The 23,954-nt window shown below is 44.9% G+C and overlaps 1 protein-coding gene and 2 pseudogenes across 3 annotated transcripts in view; 2 read left to right on the top strand and 1 right to left on the bottom strand.

The window, feature by feature from the left end:
- Positions 1 to 23,545, top strand: part of CRCP (CGRP receptor component) — a 36,456-nt gene extending 12,911 nt beyond the window's left edge. Inside the window, exons 5-6 of the mRNA XM_080940662.1 lie at positions 9,502 to 9,559; positions 22,450 to 23,545. Coding sequence (XP_080796788.1) covers positions 9,502 to 9,559; positions 22,450 to 22,599 — 208 coding nt within the window. The 3' untranslated portion in view covers positions 22,600 to 23,545. The remainder of the gene's footprint in view (positions 1 to 9,501; positions 9,560 to 22,449) is intronic.
- Positions 1,004 to 1,626, top strand: LOC308439241 (ATP synthase F(0) complex subunit C1, mitochondrial-like; annotated as a pseudogene). The gene is made up of 2 exons: positions 1,004 to 1,020; positions 1,226 to 1,626. The product of its transcript is annotated as an ATP synthase F(0) complex subunit C1, mitochondrial-like (transcript).
- LOC308439240 (ubiquitin-conjugating enzyme E2 Z-like) lies at positions 2,551 to 3,290 on the bottom strand (annotated as a pseudogene). Its single transcript has one exon. The product of its transcript is annotated as a ubiquitin-conjugating enzyme E2 Z-like (transcript).
- Positions 23,546 to 23,954: the final 409 nt, after the last annotated feature.

Raw genomic sequence — 23,954 nt, 5'->3', positions numbered from 1 at the left:
CAAGAAATTTGGTAAGAGTAATGTCACTGAACAGCTGTATGCAGCAGCCATGTCTGCATTCAGTCCCACTGTGGTCTCACAGTTGTATGCAGCACTGTTTTAAGGTAGGATCACAGTATTGCAGAAAGACAACTGAGATTCACACATACAGCTCTGCAGCCACAGCGTGCTTCCCTCAGAGTCTTTTCTTCAGGTTCAGGAAGCTTCGGTTCAGGAAGCTCTTTACTGCCTGTCATTACAGCTAGACTAGATTAAAAGCAGGGTTCAGAAGTCTGAACTGCTCTGAGAGTATAGCTCAGTGTTTACCTAGCATGGATGAGGGGGTTTCATCCCCAGCACTGTTGGATACTGGAGGGTGCAGGGAGGGGGAGGGAAGGCAGGCGAAAAAAACCAACCAACCACAAAAGTACATTCTATGTAAGTACTTTCTTAAGGTCGGTCAATGAAGTCACCTGACATTTGTGTTTGCTTGAAGTAGAAGCAGCTTGATTATAGTCTATCTGAACATTAGGTGCTTACCAGCAACTTTTCTTGGCCTTTGACATGGGAGTTTAGTTTACAAATGGTAAAAACACAGATTAAGGGTTTGCATTGGAGAAAACCTTCCCATATCTTTAAGATCAGCCCTAGTGTTGGTAACTTCCAAAAGTTGCTCTGTAAGTTCACTGTCTGTGTGCTCAGTCCTGGGATCAGATCTAGGCCTTGCACACGTTAGGTGGATCTCGCTGAATCACTGACCCAGCCCTCCGGAAGCTTTGTCTTATCCCTCAGGATGATGATGGCTCACACAGTACTAAGTTCTTAAAGAACACTGAACACAAATAGCTTCTAAAGAGTGTGTGTGTGTGTGTGTGTGTGTGTGTGTGTGTAGTTGCCTTTGGAGGTACAAGAGGACAACAGATCCTTTGGAGCTAGAGTTCCAAGGGTTTGTGAGCTGCCTAATGTGGGTACTGAGATCTAAACCCTGGTCCTCAGAAAGAGCAGCCAGTACTCTTTCTTAACCATGGAGCCATCTCTCCAGTACGGCGTCCATGCCCTTCATCCCCACTTCTTCTTTTTTTCTGCCAAAACAAACTTTATTGCACCAAAAGGGGAAAAAAAGGAAAACTTCATTTATGTAGTCAGATATAAAGACATCTCTTTTACTCCTGTATTTTCTCAACTTAAAATCAGGGCATAGAAGTTAGGCTGCTGGTGAGTGGGGGAGCTGAGCGCTGAGACCAAGAAGCTGCAAGATTGAAAAATGTATTTCTCCGGTTTTGATCCGCTCCTGTACCAGGGATCCAATCAGGCCTGTGCCTGTCTCTGAGTAGACCAGAGGCCCATCTAAAAAGCCTTCCTGCAACAGCTCCCCTCTCCAGGTGGCCAGACGGGAATTCCAGACCAGTGTTGTTTCCCAGACATCGACACAGCAGCCAAGTTTATTGGTGCTGGGGCCGCCACAGTTGGTGTGGCTGGATCAGGGGCTGGCATTGGCACATTGCTTGGTAGCTTGATTATTGCTATGCTAGGAGCCCGTCTCTCACGCAGCAGCTCTTCTCCTATGCCATTCTGGTCTTTGCCCTCTCTGAGGCCATGGGACTCTTTTGTTTGATGGTCGCCTTCCTCATCCTCTTCGCCATGTGAGGCTTCATGGGTCACCCAGCCGTCCTTGCTGCTTTGACTCCATGCCAGTCCTGGTGCTGGAGTGTGCTGAGCTTTACTATTAAACACTGTTTCTCTATGCCAGACATGCTCTGCCCCATGGCAGGACCAAGGAAAAGATTGTCACTTGAAAGTGGGAACAATTCATGGATAACAGACAACACTGGACCCACAGGCCAAAGGCATTCTCAGCCCTGGACTAGCTCTGGGAATGGAGGAGGGAAATTGGAAGCAGGGTCCCTTTTCAAATCTCCACATATGACCCAGCCTCCATGTCGTCAAAATTTTTCCCCAAGTGACTGTCCAGTTCTCTGCTTTCTGCCCTCCCAAGAGAGAGATCCCTCTTTGTGCCCTGTCTTCTCCCTATCTCTCCAGGGAGAGACCTTTATAGCAGCGGGCAGGGCATGCAGTTCTCCATTCCTCAGGGCTGGACACTGAGCAGAAGGCCTGCATCATGTGGATCACTAACCACTCACCGGGAACCAGAACAGCAAACCTGAAAAGTGTGGACTGTATCGAACTGGGAAGGGTGGGTTCTCTGACCCCGATCCACTGAAAACTAACTTCTTACTCAATCAGCCGAAGATCACTGTAGCTAAATTCAAAGAAAGGAACAGCGCCAGTGACAAGGAGAGGGAAGGATAAAGGGAGGAGTCTTCAGTCCCAGCCACACAATTCCTTCAAGCTGTTGGCTGTCCATGTTCACAAATCCCCAGGGAATGGGGGTAGGGCAGAAGGGAGGACAGTGACTACAGACAGAACAGCCAAACAAAGTAGGGATAGCATCAGTCTTCCTGTGCTCCACCCCAAGAAAAACACACTTAGTCACTACTATTCGCCTGTCCCCGGGGTGAGAGGAGAGGCTCTGCTGGGACTCGAGCTGGGGGAGGGGCAGAGGAGCAGGGTTTAGACCCTCAGGCTCCCGTGCAGGTCTGTCTCTGTCCCACATGAGCTGCTGTCAGAGTCCATTTCAGCATTCTCATTATGGAGCCTTTCCAGCACTTTCTGTGGAATCAGTCTGAGGCGTATCAAGAGGGACTGACTTCCCGGTAGGGCAGGGGCACTTGCTCTCCATCATGTCACAGACTGCAACTCTGATGGCCTCTTGGCGGATGCATTCATTATAGTTTTGCTGTCCCCTGGATGCCTTTCCCGTTGAAAGCCTGGCTCGTTGTGGTAGGATTCTCAGTCATCAGGAACTGGATGGAGATAAGCACAGAGGACAAGCTCTGGGCTGGGCTCCAGGCAGGGCTGGTCAACGTACCTAGAATACTCAAGCGGACTTTTCCATTGCGGTAGAGGTTGGGATTAAACCTCACTGTGTTACTGCCTGTTATCATCGGTTTGACCTGAGGTGGGTGGATGGGATAGTCAGGCAGACACTGAAAGACCAACAGGAAGAAACCCCCTTCATAAGGAGTGTCAAATGGGCCCGTGATCAATGCATGAATCTTAGTTACGTCAGCAGTGTCAAGTATAACCCACATTACTGGAGGAGGCTCCTTATAAATGGACATGATATCCCTGGCATAGCCAATAATCAAGTTACCAAATACTGTGCCAATGCCAGCCCCTGATCCAGCCACACCAACTGTGGCGGCCCTCCCCCTTTTGAATGACTTCCTTTTGCTAGAACGACTGGTCATCCATTCATTTCAAGACCACTTTTGTTTCATGTTGTGGTAGCTGACATCTTTGATAATTCCAAGATCCAAGTTAGCATGAGTTTGCCATCTCTTCCTTCCCTCTAAAAGTAAGTTGCACTTTCCTTGTTGAAATAACTTGGTGAATTGTATCCTGGGCCTTTTGAATACTATATTTAGATAGTTTAGACTGGCAATCCCATCAGAGCCTCTGTTAATGCTGCTATTTGTTTTGTAGTGCGTAGCCAAACTTCTAAGGGTTTTCATTGTTACCATTGGCAATAGGCATTAATAAGTATGGCAGTTGCTTTTAAAAATCATTTTAATTATGCGAGTGTGTGTTTGTACATCGATAAGTTCAGGTGAGTGCAGATCCCCCAGGATTCCAGAGGGTTGTGAACTGCCTGACACAACCCTTCTGAGAACTGAACTTAGGTTCTCTGCAAAAGCAGTGCACTCTTAATCCCTGAGCCTTCTCACGAGTGGTTTTCAAGTCCTTTCTAGGTGTTTGTGTGGACTGTCTGGGTATGGTCTCTGCATCTTTTTCATGGTGGAGAACTTGCTGGGCATGGCCGAGGCTCTGGGTTCCAGCACCAGTATTGCTCCCCACCCTGAGAGAGAGAGAGAGAGAGAGAGAGAGAGAGAGAGAGAGAGAGAGAAAGAGAGAGAGAGAGAGAGACCTATAAAATAAGAACCAACTTGCAAATTGATTCAAAATTGGTTGTAATCTCCATAAGCTGAAAGGACACTTCAGTAGAGCATTATTGGCTCCCTTTTCCAATTTGCTGTCTTTAAACTAATTATTTATCAAGCCTTATGTAACCTTTGAAATAATCATATTGGGCAAGAGCTCCTGGCAGTGTTGTACAATGTCCAGTAGAGGGATCCAACAGGCTTCATTCACTGTGGGGCTGGCTTCTGCCTTTTGGCCTGCGTGGCTGGTGAAGGGGGTGAATGCCAACTAAGAGAGTCAGTGCATTTTAAAACGAGAATCATGTTTAACAGAGGAACTACTGATGTGTTCTTTAAATCCTACATTTGATCTTGAAATCACCTTCCTTCTGTTTTGCTCCAGGGATTATTACTTTGTGTAGTTATCTTGACTGCTGGAGTCCTTGAGGTCAGGCCAGGAGCTGGGTTTTGTTTGACTTGGTGGATTTCATCATAATACAGTTGGAGGTCAACTCTAAGTCACTCTGGCACTGTGTGTTAAGTAATTTTTTAGTATGTTACCCAAGTTTCCACCCAGAACTGATTCTTTAATGTTTTAGATTTGCCCTGTACTCTTTTTTTTTTGCCCTGTACTTTATTTCTCAGTATCTGACTAGTAGCCCTGGTCCGATCCTGAGATCACCGCTGTAAGCAACAGCTATGTGGGATTACCTGAGCCTTCACGGGCCAGCTCAGTTAGGTCTGCAGTCATTCTGAGCCCCCTCTGTTCTGCACACATTACTCCAGGGGTTTAACACCATAGTTTTGGGATGTGTACCTCAGACCAGCCAAGCTCAAGTACAGATGGTGGAGTCTCAGGTTTCCCTAGTTGTCGTACCAGATCTGCTCTCAGATCATAAAATCCTGCTTCTTACCTCTTCAGAGTTCCCACAAGCTTCTATTAGAAGTCAGGGCTTCCCTAGCCCTGCCTTTAGCTTGCCCTTCAGATTACATTTGTGTTATACTCAGTCTGACTCTCAGTGCTGTGATGGAGGGGGCATCGTGGAGAGGCATTGAGTGTCGGTTTTAGGACATACTGTGTGGTTTATAAGTGGAGATGGTAAGATGAAGGAAGCCCCGAATGCAGCTGAGAAATGCTGTTTGCTAGGTATGGAGTTGGGGATTGGCCTGAGGCTTCTCTGTATCAGTCTGTAGTTTAGATTGTTTCATGGAAGTGAAAACATTTGGAGGTAGACTGCTGAAGAGTTCACAGGATTCTATGGGGCAAACTAGAGAAACCTAAATTTATACCAACACCTTTGGGAGCATCATGGCTGAAAAGATGGGCCAGGGCTTAAAAGCACTTGTTGCTCTTGCTGAGGACCTGGGCTTAGTTCCTAGCACCCAGAGGATTTAGTACCTTCTGGACTTGCTGGGAATGGCATGCATGTATGGATGTGTATTGTCTGGTGCCCACGAGGGAAGAGGAGGGTGTCGGACCCTCTGAAGTAGGAGTTACAGACAGTTGTTAGCCTTGATGTAGGCACAGGGAACCAATGGATCTTCTGACAAGCTCTTAGTTGATGGGCCATCTTTGCAGCCACACGCTTTCAGTCTTTTAAAAGACATTTTACTTGTATTGAAAAGTGGAAGGGTCCAGAGGATGGAGCTCTTGTCCTGTTACCAAGAGGTTGGAGGGATTTAAGGTAATGGTGAGGTGGGCACATAAGCAAAAGTACCTGGGAGCTGAGTCTTGGCGGTGGGTGAGTGGTAAGGGTGGCTCCCAGATTTCTGACTGCAGGTCCTTCTAGATTAGAGGAGCTAAGAGTGCTGGAAACAGTTGTCACAATAGCCTCAGGTATGTTGATTTCAAAGCATCTGGTGTATCTACGTGGAGAAGTGTGGGAGGCACTTAGCTACAGAGGTCTGAAGCTCAGCTCACAAAGCTTGGAAACATGAATTTCTCCATCGAAGCTTGTAGTAGCTCTTGAGATTGTGCCTTTTGTATGGGGAAATCTCTAAGAGGCTTGGAAAGAACAGTCAGAAAGAAAGTGGACAGCAAGAAAGAGTGGCACTGATCCATGGGAGGAGACTGAAGGAAACAGTGGCTGGCCGTGCAGGTCAGAGGTTGGTTAGGGTATATGTCAGGATGCCCAGTTTATCTGGTCCTGGCAATGGAGCCAAGGGTCTGCGAATGGTCGGCAGGAGTCTCTGAGCCACATCCCCAGCCCTGCTTCCCTGTTTGCCCAGAAAACTTAGGGCTCAATGCAGAGCCTTCCTTTTCTCTCCACACACTCTCCTTTGTGTTTCTTTCCATCTTTCCTCTCCCTCTTGCCTCCCCGTCCTGCTGCAGACCAAGCACAAGGCCCCCTATGTATGAGGCCAGCACTCCACTATGTGAAGTCTCATTTGTTGAGTAGATGATTACTAAATGTTTTAGGGGATGCAGAGTCATAGAACTTGACAGCACATGTGCTGTGATTGTTAGTACCTGCATCAGTGGGGAAACAGTTGTGGGGCTGTTGTCATGGTGAATGTTTCTGCTAGAAGCGTACGGCTAATGTGAGCTGGGGTGGTTGAGTAGCAGGAAGCTTGGACATGTCCCATCCTTCCCTGTATCAGAAGTGTTTCCCATTTGTAAGCCAAATGGAAAACAGGCAAGTGATGCTAGTGGCCACTTCAGATGTGAGACTGTTGCCTCTCGTGACCCTCATGAGCTAAGTGCTACTCGATTTGTTTTACAGGCATGAACCTGAGGCTTGGGAGGTACATGGCTCACACTGCGTCCCAAAAACCTGGCTAAGGCAACTGTGGTGTGGCTTTTCATCTTCACCCAGAGTTATCTTTAAACTTCATTTGTGTTGAACAGAGCTAAAAGATGAGTTGGACTGAGATGGAAATGTAGAACTTTATCACCTGTGTCGGGATGGTGAAAGTGAAGCCATTCCTCTCCCCCTGAAGTCTTGTTCCTGGAGCTGGAGAGATGGCTGATTGGTTAGCAGCACTTGCTGCTCTTGCATAGGACTTGGGTCGGGTTCCCAGCACTCATAAAGACCCTCATAACTGTTTCTAACTCCAGTCCAAGGGAATCTGATGCGTTCTTCTGGTATCCATGTGTAGTGTACATGATACGCATGCAGACAAATGCTCACACACACAAAATAAGATTAAATACATCTTTGAAGTCCTGTCACCTTTGAACCTTCAGCAGTGGGCTGTGTATCTCTTGTGTCAGATGATAATTGCTGTAATCCTGACAGGAGGTGGAGGCAGGAAGATAATGTATTAAAGTCATCCTTGGTCTTATACCAAGTTTGAGGTCAGATGGTAATTACTATCTTCAGAGCCCAGGTTGGCTCGAATTCACTATCCTGTCTCTGCCTCCTCAGTTCTGAGGTAACAGACCTGAGCCACCAAGCCTGGCTTCTTTTTGTTTTACTAAGATAATTCAAATCTGAGTAACACTGTGTAGAAGCTACTTTTCTCCTTGCTGTGGGAAATGCCTGACAAAAGCCATTTGAGAAGAGAAAGAGTATGTCCATCATGGGGGGGTATGTCCATCATGGGTTATGTCCATCATGGGGGGTGTGTCCATCATGGAGGGGTTATATCCATCATGGGGGGTATGTCCATCATGGGGGTATGTCCATCATGGGGGGTGTGTCCATCATGGAGGGGTTATATCCATCATGGAGGTATGTCCATCATGGGGGTATGTCCATCATGGGGGGTATGTCCATCATGGGGGGTATGTCCATCATGGGGGGGTATGTCCATCATGGGGGGTATGTCCATCATGGGGGTATGTCCATCATGGGGGGTGTGTTCATCATGGAGGGGTTATATCCATCATGGGGGTATGTCCATCATGGGAGTATGTCCATCATGGGGGTATGTCCATCATGGGGGTATGTCCATCATGGGGGGGTGTGTCCATGGAGGGGTTATATCCATCATGGGGGTATGTCCATCATGGGGGTATGTCCATCATGGGGGTTGTGTCCATCATGGAGGGGTTATATCCATCATGGGGGGTATGTCCATCACAGGAGTATGTTCATCATGGGGGGTGTGTCCATCATAGGAGTATGTCCATCATGGGGGGATATGTATGTCTATTATATGGGGGAAAGCATGGCAGCCAGAGTTGGAGGCAGATGCTCACATTGTAGCCCCTGTCTGGACTCAGCCCACTTTCTCCTTTAATTTTATTTAATCCACAAGCCTAGCCCATGGGATGGAAGCATCTATATTGCAACCTCCCCCCTATTTATCTAATCTAGAAACTACTTCATGGGCATGTCCAGGGGTTTTTTTCCATGGTGGTGATAAATCCTGCCAGGGTGACAATCTGTATTGACCTTCACATACTGTAATCCTAACATCTGAGAATGAGGCAGACGGATCAGGAGATCAAGGTCATCCTCAAGTAGATATCGAGTTCCGGACCAGCCTGTCATAGATAAAAATGAGATGCCTCGGTGGGTAAAGGTACTTGCTGCCAAGTCTGAACATCTGAGTTTGGTTTTGGAATCCACATGGCAGAAAGAGAAACAACTGCAAGTTGTCCTTGGATCTCCACATGTGTGCTGTGACTTTCACACAAATACACACTCAGGAGTGTGCACACACACACACACATTAGATAAATAAACATTTAAAAATTCTTTTTAAGGGGCTGGAGAGATGGCTCAGCCATTAAGAGCACTTGACTGCTCTTCCAGAGGTCCTGAGTTCAATTCCAGGCAACCATATGGTGGCTCACAACCATCTGTAATGGGATCCAGTGCCTTCTTAGAAGATGTAATATATATTACATCTTAAAAATAAAAATTCTTTTAAAAAATCAAAACAAACCTGAGCAATTTATCATTTTACTCTCAAAACTGAATTCTTAGTCATTTCTATGCAGTAACTAACCAGTGAAGATAATTTTATCTGTATTTTTAATTGAATTAAGAAAACAGGAATTAAAAAAAAAATCTCATTTTCCAAGTAAAGCTTAGTATAACACCTATGGGGTTCTGTCGTTGCTTTGTTTTTTAGAGACAGGGTCTTACTTTATCGATCAGGCTGGCCGCTAACTCACATAGATCTGCTCACAAGTGCTAGGATCAAAGGCTCGGGCCACCATGCACAGCCAGAGCTCTCTTTCTAAATGGGATTTACGTTTTTGTTTTTTAAATTTTTTTGTTGTACCAGTGGGGGTGTTCAGTGTGGGGAGATCAGAGGACAACCCTCAGGGGTCAGTTTTCTCTTGCAACCTTGCAGAATTCAGGAACGGAGCTCAGGTCTTTAGGTCTGCAGGAGAGCCCTCTACTTACTGAGCCGATTCACTCAAATCTGCCCGATTTGAAGCTGCACCTCTGCTGTTGCTGTCTTAGGAAACACTGCCTGTGTATCCTGTAGGATACTGGACCTCTGAGTAGCGATCTCTGAGTCTCCCTTATTGCAGGGCCACATGGCAGTGATTCTCCAGTTCTTTTCTGAGAGTAATTTGGTCGAGACTCAAGGTTCTTTAGAGCACGAGAGTTTTAAGCAGTTTGTGCTTTTCTTTTGACAGAGCCGAGAAGCTTCAGCTGCTGAATCACAGGCCAATGACTGCTGTTGAGATCCAGCTGGTGAGTGGGGGGAAGGGCACTGGACTCCGGGGTTGTTTTGCAGGTTGGAGATGCAGAAAGGCAGAGGAGGAACCAGCCAAAGCCTGTACACCCACCCTTGCCCTAAGTGAAGGGAGAGACCAGAGGCCTCAGCAATTGGTCCTAGTTAATGTGGATGTGAGGGAATGGGATGCTAGAAATTTAATTCCTTAACTGGGTTTGGCAGCCTGTGTCCCGCTATTCTAGGCCTTTCTGGCCATGGCTTGCCTGTAGAGGTTATAGCCAACCAGATGTTGCATAAAAACATTAAACTCAGAGTGTCCCCACACACCCTTTCCCCGTCGTTCTTTCTTTCCCACATGTTGTCTTTCTCTCTGGTCCTCCTGGGCCAGTCTCTAAGCAGAGGCTCTTGTCCTAGCTGATTCCCAGTTATCCTGTTTTCTGTCACTCCCACCTCTGCTTGTGCTCTCGCTACACAGCATTCATTTTTGTCGACATCTCACAACGCAGCCTGCAGTCATTTCGTCCTTCCCCTGCTTCTGACCTCTGTACATCCCTGTCTGAAAGGATGTCCCGGTCAGCCCCACTGGCTTCGAACCCATGATTCCACTGCCAGCAGCCTCCCAAGTGCTGGGATTACAAGCAAGAGTGAGCACACCTGGCTTACAGATAATTCTCTAAGCCATAAATGTGGTTTGATTTCCATGCATAAAAATATCTAGTGGGGTCTCAGAATGTGTAAAGTTCAGCAGCAGTCACAGTGTACGGCTTCAGCAATGGTGGACAGAGGGAGCTCAGGGAGAAAGTGAAGGTGAGGGCCCGTGAGAGGCTTCTCTTATGAGCTGTTGCAGGTTCCCCCTGGCACGTGAACAGAGCATCAGCAAGCAGTCTTGTCACTGCCAGAAAAGCCTTTGGCTTTGAGAAGTGTAAATTAGTTTCCAGTGCTTGTCTTAGAAACATGTAGCTCTTAGCTGGCACACGCCTTTAATCCCAGCATTCTGGAGGCAAAGGCAGCAGAACTCCATGAGTTTGAGTTTGAGGACAGCCAGGACTTCAGGGTTGGTGGTGCATGCCTGTGATCCCACTGTTGTAGAGGCGGAGACGAGAGGATGGCAGTTTGAGGTCAGCCCGGGTCACTTGATATACCCCTATCTAGAAAAAATATACACAATAAAAAACAAGAACAAAGCAGTCAGCTCTTTGTAAGATTTACAAAAAGTGTGGAAGTCAGTGGCTAAATTACCTTAATGATCTTCAAGAATTTCTTATTTACAACATTTCAGAGGTTATAATGTACTTAATTTTTGACTAAAACCTTCATTGTCTTCCTAGTGTTTTTTTTTTTTTTTCCTGCCCTTTTGAATGTACCCAAAATTAAATTATAAAAATTCCTTCCATTCTGGGGAGCTTCCTGGGGGACTTGGCCCTTATGCTAAACACAGGTCTTCTTCGTCTGTGTGTTCTCATTGTTCTCGACTTTAGACACATTCATCCTACAGGCGAGAGGAGGATCAATCCCTGTCCCTTGGGTTAGGATCACATGTTGGGTCTCCTCCAGCTTTAATCAGCACCATATGGTATTATGAGAGGAGACATGAAGATTAGCATGGCCCCATCCTGAGCCTGTAAAAAGCTCCTGGCTCGCTTAGTGAGAGAGTGAGAGAACGGATACCAAGTGCTTCAGCCACGTCAGCCACCTTCGAAGGCCTAGTCAGTGTCACTTTCAGTGTTGGAGGAGGACAAAGATTCTTACCTTTTATTCCGGTGAGGGGCTCATTGGGGTCTGATCAGGACTTTGACTTTGTTCCACTTCCAAGCTGTGTTTCCAGAGACAGAGATGAGAGGGGGGCTTACTAGGTGAGTAGGTCATAAGGTTATAAGAGCACAGAGCCCCCCCCCCAAGGCCCCCTGAAAGCCTTCTATAAGCTGAAGACCCCAAGGTACTAGAAGATTGCTCAGTCCAGGTGTGAAGTCCTCAGTATCAAGGAAGCTGATGGTTTAACAGTATGAAGCTGACATGGCTGTGTGTGTCCGACAACCTAAAGGCCAGAACTTGAGCCGGGATGTGGGTGAAATGTTCTCCAGGGCACATGTGGGTTAAGAATGGTGCTGTCATGGGACCACCACTTGAATGGTGCTCACTTACGTTGAAAGTGGATATTCTCCACCAAGTCCATTACTTCACACACAGGCTTCTAGAGGCACAGCACAGATGCGCCCAAAACCTAGCCAATTGGCTGGGTATGCTTTAGGACACAGTCTGGTTGACTCCTAAAATCACCCATCACACCCAGTGAGAAGACTGGTGTGGTGTTTCCTTAGGCGCTTCTCCTTCTACAAACTCCTGTTTCCCTGAAGCTAGACCATTTTCTAGTCAGATTTTTTTTTTCTTCACCTACAACTAGCTGCAAATGGTAGCAAGCCCTTTACTGGGGCTTAGAGCAGTATCCTGTCTATCAGAGAGCATGAGGAGTGAGGGTTTCACAGACGTTGGAGACCAGAGGACTGGAGAGCTTCTCTGTAGTAACTATAGCCATGCGTTCTCCCAGACTCTCTGTAGTAACTACAGCCATACGTTCTCCCCAGATTCTCAGAAGGCAGCTACATCGCCCATGCTTTTTAGAATTCAGTTGAGAGCAAGAAGTGCCTCCTCTGGGTTTGGTGTGGTCCCTTGGTGACTGCCCACTGACTGGAGGCTCTGTGAAGAAGTGGGTCTGCTGTGTGACTCCAGCTTGCTCTGCTGTAATCTGTTTAGAACAGTCTAGGAAGCCTCTGTAGGTGTGTGTGTTGGTGAACCCTGTGAACTCACGAGGTCATGTCCTGCACATTAATTCCATGGCTTACTACACATTCTCCCAGGCCCCCACTGGTGCTCGCTGTAGGGTTTACTTCAACTTAGTACAGGAAGTGGAGGTTTCGGAGGCTACGTGGGCTGCTGGACCAAATAGCTGGAAGTCATTGCAGTTCTTACGGCTGAGTTTTCCTAATCTAAGATGGATTCTCTGTTTAGTCTTGAACCTTATTTCCAGGATATCTCATTTAAGGCCATTTTTCATATATATATTGTAACATATAGATCAAAGAAATTGTACACTATATTTCAGTGATTTAGGTAAACCTCTGTTTTTGGTTTTGTTTTAACTACAACCCATCAAATGAGGTCAGAAGTACAATTTTCTATCTAGTTTTACCTAAGGAGAAGTTGCATTAGCGCTCAGAAAGGTTCTGATTCTTAGGCAATGGGATGGGAGAGATGGCTCAGTGGGTAAAGCCCCACAAACTTGAGGACCTGAGTTCAAATCCTCCAAGCCTGCAGAAAGCTGGTTGTGTGGTGTCTGCAATCCTGGGGCCCTTCTAGGGAGATGGGTGACAGTGAGAGGAGAGTCAGTGGAAATCGGCTCTCTTGACATACTGCACAGGGGGAACGCGCACACACACACGCACACGCACATACTGTGGCACACCTGCTTGAGCATGCACGAGTGCACACATACACAAAGATTGTAAACTTTGAAAAATGCAAGCAAAAAGAAACTTTAAAATGTTTTCAGGGTTAAAGCCTTTGATTTCAGAGCTGTTTGGCCTTACGTTAGCTTTGGGGTCATGCGAGGAAAGCTGTGTGCTAGGGCTGGCGGCTTCCAGTGGGGAGCAGCTCTTCTGGAGCATTTGGCAGCCTCCAGGGATTAAGAGAGCTTTGTATATGCAGAGATTTGTCTTTCACCAAGCTGGCTGCTAGCACTTGGGGTTTTCCATTCTCATTTGCCTTTATATCGTGAACAACGTTGGTACTGGGGAACAGTGAGGTGGAGCCTCGAGCTGTTCGCATGTGTTCAGGGGACACATGAGGCATGGTGTGGTTGTTGATTACCTTGGTGGTCCAAGAGGAGTAATTAAGCTCTCTTTTGTAAGAAAAGATTCTCTTCGGAGTGTATTTCATTTAGCATAATGCTGCTTAGATTTCTTTCCGTGCCTGAGAACTGAGAATCTTATGTTTAAAACATCTTCCCAACTATAATTATCCCTGAGGATTTGGTTCTCATAAAAAGGCTTCTGCTGTTAGGAAAGTTGGTGAAATTGGAGAGCTATTGCCTTTTTGCTCCGGGTACACTTGGTGACTCCTGATTGGCATTGCAGCCACCAGACCTAGAGACTGATGAGGGCAGTGACACTGGTTCTTATCTACCAAGGACGGCCTCACAGCAGAGGACTCCATCCTGCTGGACAGCATTGGTCGGCATTCTAGAAGGAGCTGGTATTGAGCTTGGAGACCTGCTGCCTGCTCACTGGGGTGCAAAGAGCTGCTCCCAGAATGCCTTGCCTGCCATCACTCATCGGCCGTTGTCTTGGCTTCAGGGTTTCGGGCTCTGCACGTCACCACCTCCCAAAAGTGTCCTGGTCCGTATGGTTCTAGTGTGGCTCCTGGCATGATGGAGCTCTTTAGAGATGCTTTAGCCAGGTTGTTAATTGGCAACATTTGCCAGTTACTCAGGAGCTTACAGTCCTCCCTGTGGATTAAACAGTGAAATCAGGTATTTCCCTCCAAACCCCTTCCCTCTTTGGGGGCACACTGTGTTGGTTACTGCTATTAATTTTGTTGGTCTGATCTTAAAACATGATGCTTTTTTTGACATAAGGTCTCATGTAGCCTAGGATAGACTCAAACTTAATATGTAGTTGAGGCTGGGCTGATCCTCCTGCCCTTGCCTCCCAAGTACTGGGATTTAGGCATGTATCAACATATATATACCTATATAAAAATACATTTTTAGAGAATTGTTTCTTTTTTAATTTTTTATTATTTTAAAACATTTCCTAACATATATTTTGATCGTATTCTAACTTTGTTTTCTCTCTCTTTCTCTCAAAGGAAAAAATACAACCCCACAAAAGTTCAGACAAATAAAGAAACCCCAATAAGACAAAAATTACCAAAGTAAAACACAAAGCATAACAAACATGGAGTCTGCTTTATGTTGTTGGCCCTACTCCTGGGCACAGGGCCTGGCCTGAAGTGTGACGCATGTGCACTCCACTGGACAAAACTGGTTTTCCTTTCCCCAGTAGGTTTTCAGTTGCATAGCCTCTTGATTAGAGGCTGGACTTTAGAGTGTGTCCGCCCCCCCACCTCTACCTTCCTCTCCAGGATGGGTTACCCTTGTGTCCCCCCCACCCCCCACACCTTTACCTTCCTCTCCAGGATGGGTTACCCTTGTGTCCCCCCCACCCCCCACACCTCTACCTTCCTCTCCAGGATGGGTTACCCTTGTGTCCCCCCCACCCCCCACACCTTTACCTTCCTCTCCAGGATGGGTTACCCTTGTGTCCCCCCCACCCCCCACACCTATACCTTCCTCTCCAGGATGGGTTACCCTTGTGTCCCCCCCCACACCTCTACCTTCCTCTCCAGGATGGGTTACCCTTGTGTCCCCCCCCCATACCTCTACCTTCTCTCCAGGATGGGTTACCCTTGTGTTCCCCCCCACACACCTGTACCTTCCTCTCCAGGATGGGTTACCCTTGTGTCCCCCCCCACACCTCTACCTTCCTCTCCAGGATGGGTTACCCTTGTGTCCCCCCCCCCCCATACCTCTACCTTCTCTCCAGGATGGGTTACCCTTGTGTTCCCCCCACACACCTCTACCTTCCTCTCCAGGATGGGTTACCCTTGTGTCCCCCCCCCCACACCTCTACCTTCCTCTCCAGGATGGGTTACCCTTGTACAGGTCTTGTATGTGTTGTCACAGTTTCTGTGAGTTCTTATGTGTATCTTTCTTTAGTGTCATCCATCACCTCTGGCTCTCAGAATCTTTCCTCCTCTTCAGCATAGACCCCTGATCCTTGATGGGAGGGAGGGGTCTCTCATTTAGAGCTGAGTGCTCCAGTGTCTGCGCATTGTCCTGTTGTGGGTCTGTTGATTCCTATCTGTGACAAGAAGAAGCTTCTCTGATGAGGCTTGAGTGATGTGTTAAGCTCTGGGTATAGGAGTATGTCATTAGGAATCATTTCATTCCTATGTTCCCTTAGCAGAATAGTTGCAGGTTTCCCTTAGGACCATGGCCTGTGTAGTCTCAGGTCCCTGGCCATGTTAGCAGTGTCACATGGTCTCCATCTCGTGGAGTGGATTTTAAATCCAGATAGCAGGCCTGGACACTCCTATGACGTTTGTACTACTCTTGTACCAGAATACCTAGGAGACAGGTTCCATGGCTGGGTGATTGTTAATGACTGCTTTTCTCCTCTGGTAGGGTGTATGTACCCTCTAGTACTGTGCCTGTGAGTCAGCAGGTGTGAAGCTTCTAGTTGGGCACTAGCTCTGTTTCTCCTTCATCTCTTTTGTTGATGGTTTATTGATGGTTTTTTTTTAATGTTGAAAGCAGACATTTAGTTTTTTGTCTAGTATCCATATTCATAGGACTGTTTTCTCCAGAGATGAATTTCACAGTCACAGAACAATATTTCTCAATAGCTGATAAAAATAAATGCTTACTCTTGCAGTTCAGCAATAAAGACCACGTTATGATAGATAAGGTAGATCTATCTTTAAAAAGAGAAATAGGACTGACATGTTTTGACATTTACATGTTACGTGAAACTCAAATTTGTTTTTTGGATTTATGATAAAAATATTGTGACTAAATAATAAGCCATAATAAATAAGTTTACATATGTATATAATTACTTATACTGGTAGGTATTCATAAGTATATGCACATCAAAATACAAATGGGTTAAATTGAACATGAAAGAAGGCTTTGAGCAATTGAAGATGCACATTAAGGAAAATGTAGACAGTTCTAAAAAGCTCTAATGCTAAGATTTCAAGTCATGTTTGAAATGAAGCTATAACTTACCCACTTCTAGCACATGCAATAGATTTCAATTAAATGACCGGTTTACTCTGATGTTAGTTCATAACTTTTCACATTGTTTTATATATAGCACATCATTAGATATAAAATCTAAAATGATGAATTTTAATCTAAAAATTCAAAACAAGTGTTTGAAAAAGACTTCAAGTCCAGAGAGGCAAAATCCTAGTGACAAATTACCACGTGTTTCTCTGGTTAGCCATGCTATTGAACAAATGTTTCACTAGCCACATATATAAACCTTTTGGTAAAGACTAATTACTTCAGCTGCAAAAGGAATTTATACTATAAAATATGAATATTGCATTAGATAAAATTACTTATTAATTATTTTGTTTGAGGTAATTTTATTACTATTAATTTATTACTTTGTAAAATAATAGCATGTTGTAAATACTGCTAACATTCCACATTTGTATTTGAAGTAACCCTCAAAGCAGATGCTTAGCTGATATAAATAGTATGTATAGCTAAGAGATGCAAGATTCAAACACATTCATGGGGCTAAGCAGATCACCTGGGTATTTTAAGTCATTTCAAATCCAGCTTGTAGTACTGTTTTTAATTAAAATGTGGTACTCTCCTTTACCTCTCTGGTTCATTGACACATGGATGTAATATGTTTTCTCCAAACTAAAACATAAATTTTGCAATATATGTATACATATTTTAGAATGTGAACATCATTGATAATATTTTTTATTAAACAACTTTATTTTAAAAAACAGATAAATATAAAGGTTTTAAAAGCATTTTGCATAAAACTATATGAATATATTTTTGTCAGTACTTGATTTTTTTTTAAAGGTTTGATGCATTGAAATCTTACTAGTTACAATGAGCATAAAGTACATGTAAAACAAAACGTAACATGGAAATAGTCAAAAGTTTTCTTGGTGTGTAAAGATTAAACATAATGATTTTTAAATACCAAGAATTGCTACAAGGCTGCATTCTCAGCTTTTGAATTATTAATGATTTAATGTCTAGGTGTACCAGATTCTCAGAGAGTGCTACACACTTTTTTTTTTCCTAAGAAGGACTGAGGCTTCCACTTTTTGGCCTTTCTTCTTTTTGAGCTTCGTATGGTCTGTGAATTGTTTTTTGGGTGTTCAGAGTTTTCTGGGGTTAGTATCCAATTATCAGTGACTGCATATTATGGCTGTACTTTTATGACTGGGTTACCTCACTCAGGATGATATTCTCTAGATCTATCCATTTGCCTAAGAATCTCATAAAGTCATTGTTTCTAGTAGCTGAGTAGTACTCCATTGTGTAAATGTACCACAATTTCTGTATCCATTCCTCTGCTGAAGGACATCTGGGTTCTTTCCAGCTTCTGGCTGTTTTTTTTTTTTTTTTTTTTTTTTTTTTTTTTTTTTTTTTGAGACCGGGTCTCTCCACATAGCCCTGGCTGTCTTAGATCTTACTGTATAGACCAGGAGGTTGGCCTCAAACTCAAAGAGATCAACGTGCCTCTTACTCCTGAGTACCGGGATTAAAGGTGTGTGCCATATGTTTGTCTCTTTATCTCTTTATAACACTGCATTCTATTTTTCCTTCCATGGGGGATCCCTGCCTTCCCCCTGGTTACTTACTAGCTACCTAATCTCTGTGGGCATTCTACACATAGTAAAGCCTAAAAGCTAGCATGCACATATGAGAGAAAACATTGAGTGTTTGTCTAGATTACTTTACCTGGGATGATTGGTTCTAACTGTATCCATTCCTATGCAGATTCCTTAACAGCTGAACAATATTCCATTGCTGGTCACATTTTCATTATCTGTTCATCAGTTGATGGACATGTGTGTTGTTTCTAGTTTCTGGCTATCATAGATACAGCAGCAATGAACATGAATGAACAGGTGTCTCTATAGTAAGATGTAGAGTCCTGTGGATGTATGCCCAGGGGTGGTGTAGCTGGATCATGAGGTACCTCCTCCCTGACTTTCACAGTGGCTGTGTCACTTCGAACTGTCAGCAATGGAAAGGTGCTGCACTTCGCCTGCTGTGCCTGTGAGCTCACCAGCATCTGCTGCCACTTGTTTTGTTCGTTTATTCATTCATTCATTTATTCATTTATTTAATGTGAGTACACTGCAGCTACTTTCAGACACACCAGAAGAGGGAATCTGATCCCATTACAGATGGTTGTGAGCCACCATGTGGTTGCTGGGAATTGAACCCAGGACCTTAGGAAAAACAGTCAGTGTTCATAACCACTGAGCCATTTCTCCAGCCCTGTTCTATTGATCTTGAACGTTCTGACTGAGGTGAGGTGGAACCTCAAAGCAGTTTTAGTTTGCAGCATTTCCCTGATGGCCCAGGGTGTTGGCTGTTTCATCATTAAGTGTTTCTCAGCCATTCGTGTTGTATCTTTTGATCTCTGTTTAGTTTACCCCATTTTTAAAACTTAGTGTTTTCTTGGTCTTCAGTCTTTTTAAAAAGTTCTTTTCATGTTCTAGGTACTAATCTCTATCACTATATATAACTAATAAAGATTTTGTGTATAATTACTAAAGATTTTTTCCATGCTGTAGGCTGCTGCTTTGCACACATAATGATGTTCTCCATTGCTTTTTAGCTTCCTGAAGTAACATTTACTAATTGTTGCTATCAATGCCTCTGGTATCCAGTATCATGTTCAGAAAGTCTTTTTCTATGCAGATGAGTTGAAGCCTATGCCCTGTTTGACTTCAGTCAGATTCAGAATATCTGGTCTTAATGTTTGAGATCTGAAACTGTCCCATTTGGAACTGAGTTTTGTGAGGATGGTAGGTATGGATCTATATTCATTCTTCCACATGCAACTATCCAGTTTGACCAGCACCATTTGTTAAAAATGCTGTGTATATTTTTGGCTTGTTTGTCAAAAATCAGGTGTGTGTTGATATGTGGAATTATGCCTGCATCTTCAATTCTATGTCATTAATGAGCATGTCTGTTTTTATGTCAATATCGTGCTGTTTTTATTATTATAACTGTGATACCACTTGGAATATGGGATGGTCTTGTCTTAGTCTGATGGGTTTGCCTTATATGTAACTTGGTCTTTCCCCTCGCAGCTTTAATATCCTTTGTCCTTTATGCCTTTTGTACCTGATAGGTGTCTCTTTCTTTAGACTGGAATTTTTCTTCTATAATTTTGTTTAAAATAATTATCTGGGCCTTTAAACTTACTATCTGTAAATTTTGTGTTTTCATAAGTCCCAGATTTCCTGGATGCTTAATGCCTAGATTTTAATTTTAATTTTTAGATTTAACTTTTTATTTGACTGAGCTACCCATTTCTTTTACCTTGTCTTCTGACCTGAAACTCTGTCTTCTGTGTCTTTCAATCTATTAGTACAGCTCACCTTTCAGCTTCTTGTTTGACTTCCGAGTTTTTCACTTTGGGTTTTATTTCAGTCTGGCTTCTCTTTAGTGATCTGTTTCTTTATTAAATTCCTCTTTCACACCCCGGTTTGTTCTCACTACTTCACCCACCTGTGTGTTCTCACAGTCTCCACTAAGACAGTCATCCCATCTCTTTACAGGCCTTGAACATACTTGTAATTGTTATTCTGAAGCCCTTGTCTTGTGCTTCAATGACATTACTTTTCCCAGGTCTGTCACAGTAGGGTTGCTGGCTTCTGCAGAAGGCATATTGTCTTGGTTGTTTGTGTGTATGGAGTCATGGTGCTGCAGATGCTTCTTGGTGTAGATATTTGGTCTTGCCTTTATTTGGTGGGTGTTCTGTTCTTAGTTACTGTTGCCAGTCTTGACCTTGCCAGTTGTAGTGGCTGTGGGGTCCCTGGTAGATAGCATGTCTGTGAGGAGTCACAAAGGAATGGGGGTGTGCAAGGAGGAATGATCCCCTTGGGACTTGGCCTCATGGTGCTGATGCAGGGTCCCCCAAGTTCTTCCCTGCTGCCCCTTCCAGCCTTTCCTTCTAAAAATTGGTTCTTGTTCAGTAAAGAGGTTTTATTTGGGTTGAAGATGTAGCTCAGTTGCTAGAGTGGCGACTTAGCCACTGCTAGGTCTGGAGTTCCTTTCCTGACACTGGACAAACCCAGCCTGGTGGTCTGCATCTAGTAATCTTAGCACTTGGAGGGTGGCCACAGCAAAATCAGAAATTCAAGACTCTCCTTGATTTTGTGGCAAGTTTGAGGCCAGCGTGGGCTACCTAAGACCTTCTCTAAATTGGTAAAACCAAAGAACCTAAAAAATGGTTTTGTTCAGGACACTCCCTACTTGAAACACCCAAAACTATTCTCTAGCTATGGAAATCATTTGGCTGAGTGGAGGTGTTGTGTGCACCTGGGGTGTGCTCTTGGACATGTCTTGTGATATCTTTAAGTGAACAGTCCTGTGTCTGTAAGAGGAGGCAGTCAGACTGACATCCTTTTCAGGATTGGAACCTGTTCCTTGCTTTACTTTCCTTTATTTGCCAGGGTTCTTTCTGGAACACCTTTGTATCAGTTGCCAGATTTCAGAGTGCTGTAAGGAAACCTTCATCCAGGAAGTGTTTATCACATGCTTGTGTGTCCATGTGAAACTAGTCTTTAAATACTTGATACTGCTTTATAGATGTATTTTTATGAGGATGAAGAGGTAAGAGCACTTGCTGCTCTTCCAGGGCACTCAGGTTCAGTTCCAAGCACCCACATAGTTCAGAACCATCTTTAACTCCAGTTGTAAAGGATCTAATATGTTCTTCTGGTCTTAGCAGGCTTCAGACACACAAGTAGTTCACATGTAGGCAAATGCTGATACACATAAAAAATACAAATAAGTTAAAATCATAAATGTATTTTCCATTTATGTGTCTGTATGAATGTGTGTATGGCCTGCAGAAGTCAGAGGAGGGCATTGTCTTCCTTGGAGCTGGAGTTGCAGGTGGTTATGAGCTGCCATGGGTGCTGGGAACCCCACTCAGGTCCTCTGCATCAGCAGCCAGTGCTCCAAGCACCGAGCTATTGTCTCGTCAGCTTCTCTTTTCCTACTTACTTGTCAGACTCCTGTTCTGCACTCTTCATAGACAAGTGGGGCCATGTGGGTTGTGTTAGCTGGCTTTCTCTTGCTCTAATGAAATACCCAAGATAATCAACTTACAAAGAAGAAAGGTTCATCTTGCAAAGTATGTATGACCCTGTTGCTGTGGGCCTGTGACGATGTCATGCCATGAACTCCTCACCTTAAGAAACTAGAAATGAAGAATAAAAAGGCCAGGGTCCCAGCATCCCTGGCATTCTGAATCCTCCCTCTAAGCCCCACCTACTAACAGTTCTTCCATCTCCCAGTACTGCCATAAGATGGGGACCAAACCTTCCACACACAGCCTTTGAGGGACAACATGGCATGCGTTAGCTGGGAGCCTTTTCTCCTGGGAATGACAGGCTTGGAGTCCAGTTCTGTTTCTCGATAGGCTTGTACTGAATGTTGTAAGAGATCATGCTTATAAAATTTCTAGTGTGGTTACAGGCACACAGGAGGCTCCCACAGAGTTCTGGTGAGTGGCAGGGGTAAGGAGAAACCAGTCAAAGATAGAAAGTGTGTGGCCCAGGGAAGCAGCAGAGAGTGAATGGGCAACACCACTCCAGTGACAGGGGTGCTTGTTATGAAGTCCAAAAATTAACCTAGAGCCATGTCACCCCCCCAACAGCAAATTTCTTTGCACAGCCAACATTAATGTATTGATGGGAATGGAAATAGAATAGTTAGGATTTTCCTTTACTTAAAGAAAAACAAGCTGGACATGGTGGCGGCACACACCTTTAGCTCAGGAGGCAAATGCAGACAGATTTCTGAGTGTTGGAGGCCAGCCTGGTCATAGACAGATGGATGGACGGACAGACAATCAGCTTCACTGACTCATTTTGTGATTTTCTGTACTTGGTCTGGCTTGAGCTGGGATTTGAACTGGTGTCATCCTACTGTGGATCTTTGATGAGGCTCTGGCTGGCTCAGGACCAAGTGCTGGGCTGGCGTTGTGGACTGCATGGCTGGGCCGGGAGGCTTGCTTACTTCTAACCCTGACAGGCTTCCTTTCCCTTGTAGATGGTAGAAGAGAGCGAAGAGCGGCTCACGGAGGAGCAGATCGAAGCTCTCCTGCAAACTGTCACTAGCATTCTGCCTGCAGGTCCAGAGGAGGAACAGAGCAAAAGCACTAGCAATGACGTGGCAATGGAAGAGGAGGAGCCAGCATAGATGTGCACAGCTGGCCGGGTTGTTCGTGATGCTCAAAGCCACTGCAGCCATTTCCTGGATGTTCAGACAACTGTTTGCTCGGCCTGATACCCTCTCTGATCTTGGGATTGGTTGGGGGAAAAAGAAATCACAAAAATAAGATGAAAAGAAATCTTTGTGCCTTGAGTTCAAGAAACATGGGGTCAGAGAAGGGCAGAGGGCTCAAGATGGGGGAGCATGGCTGTGCAGCTCTCTGGGGTAGAGAGACTTGTGTGGCCTGTCACACTCATACACAGTGAAGAGCCATTCAGGCGCTTTGATGACTGTGTTGTAGGCAGTGTCAGGCACTGCTGGGTAGAATGGAGCTTGGGGAAAGGATTCAGACGGTCATGAGCTCCCAGAGCTGCACACAGCTGCTCCAGGGGAAATGACCCAGAGCTTAGCTCACTGTAGAGGAATGTCCTCGGCAGAACAAGAGGCAAGAAAAGGAGATAAGAGAAAACTCCAGTCTGAGCCCAGCCTGGTGTACGCAGTAAGGAACACATGTAAACACACCTAACATGCATGCATGCCACACACATACAAAGAAATTAGTCCATTTTCTGTGGCTAACCCACAGCGCTATGGCCTGGGTGAGGCCAAAATAAAGAAAAAGTCTTACTTTGACTCCTGTTTCTGGTCCAAGGTCAAAGGGCACCTGGGTATGGCACTCTTGTTTCAGAGTGCTCAGGTAGCATAGGTTAGCACACTACAAAACGAGAAGCATTTGTTTTCAGAGTCTCTCGTAGTCCATATTTACCTTGAACTCATTATGTTGTTGATTCTGTCTGTCATCAGACATTTTATGATTCTTCTGCCTCAGTCTCCTTAATGCTGTGATTCAAAGTGTGTCACTCACTCACTTAGGAGGCGGAGGCCAGCCTGGTTCACACAGCAAGTTCCAGGCCAGCCGGCGCCATACGGTGAGACCCTGTCTTCTAAAAACAAAAATAATTAAAAAAACAAAACAAAAGAACTGGTGTGTGCCACCATACCTCTAGTGTTTGTGTGTGTGTTGTGGGGAGGGGAGGGAATTAGTTCCTTTTGGGTGTTGTGAGACCTCTTTTTTAAAGCCCTTTTTGTGTGAGTGTGTGTGTCTGAGTGAGTGTGTGTGTGTGTGTGTGTGCTTCGAACAGCATGGCAGTTGGATCCCTTGGAGCTGGAGTTACACAGGATTGTAAAACTGCCCAAGGGCTGGGCAGTTTACTTGATGCTTTGCACTGAGACATCTCTCCAAGTCACGATCGGATCTTTGTTGCTCAAACTGTAGACTTGAAGCAAGACAGTCCTATTTTCCTGTTCACTGTTTTGTCAGGCTTTGGCTACAAAAGTTTCTA

The sequence above is a fragment of the Micromys minutus genome (genome assembly GCF_963924665.1).
Source record: "Micromys minutus genome assembly, chromosome: 29".
Lineage (NCBI taxonomy): Eukaryota > Metazoa > Chordata > Mammalia > Rodentia > Muridae > Micromys > Micromys minutus.
The sequence above is the reverse complement of the archived record's forward strand: the minus strand, read 5'-3'. Positions and strand labels throughout refer to the sequence as shown.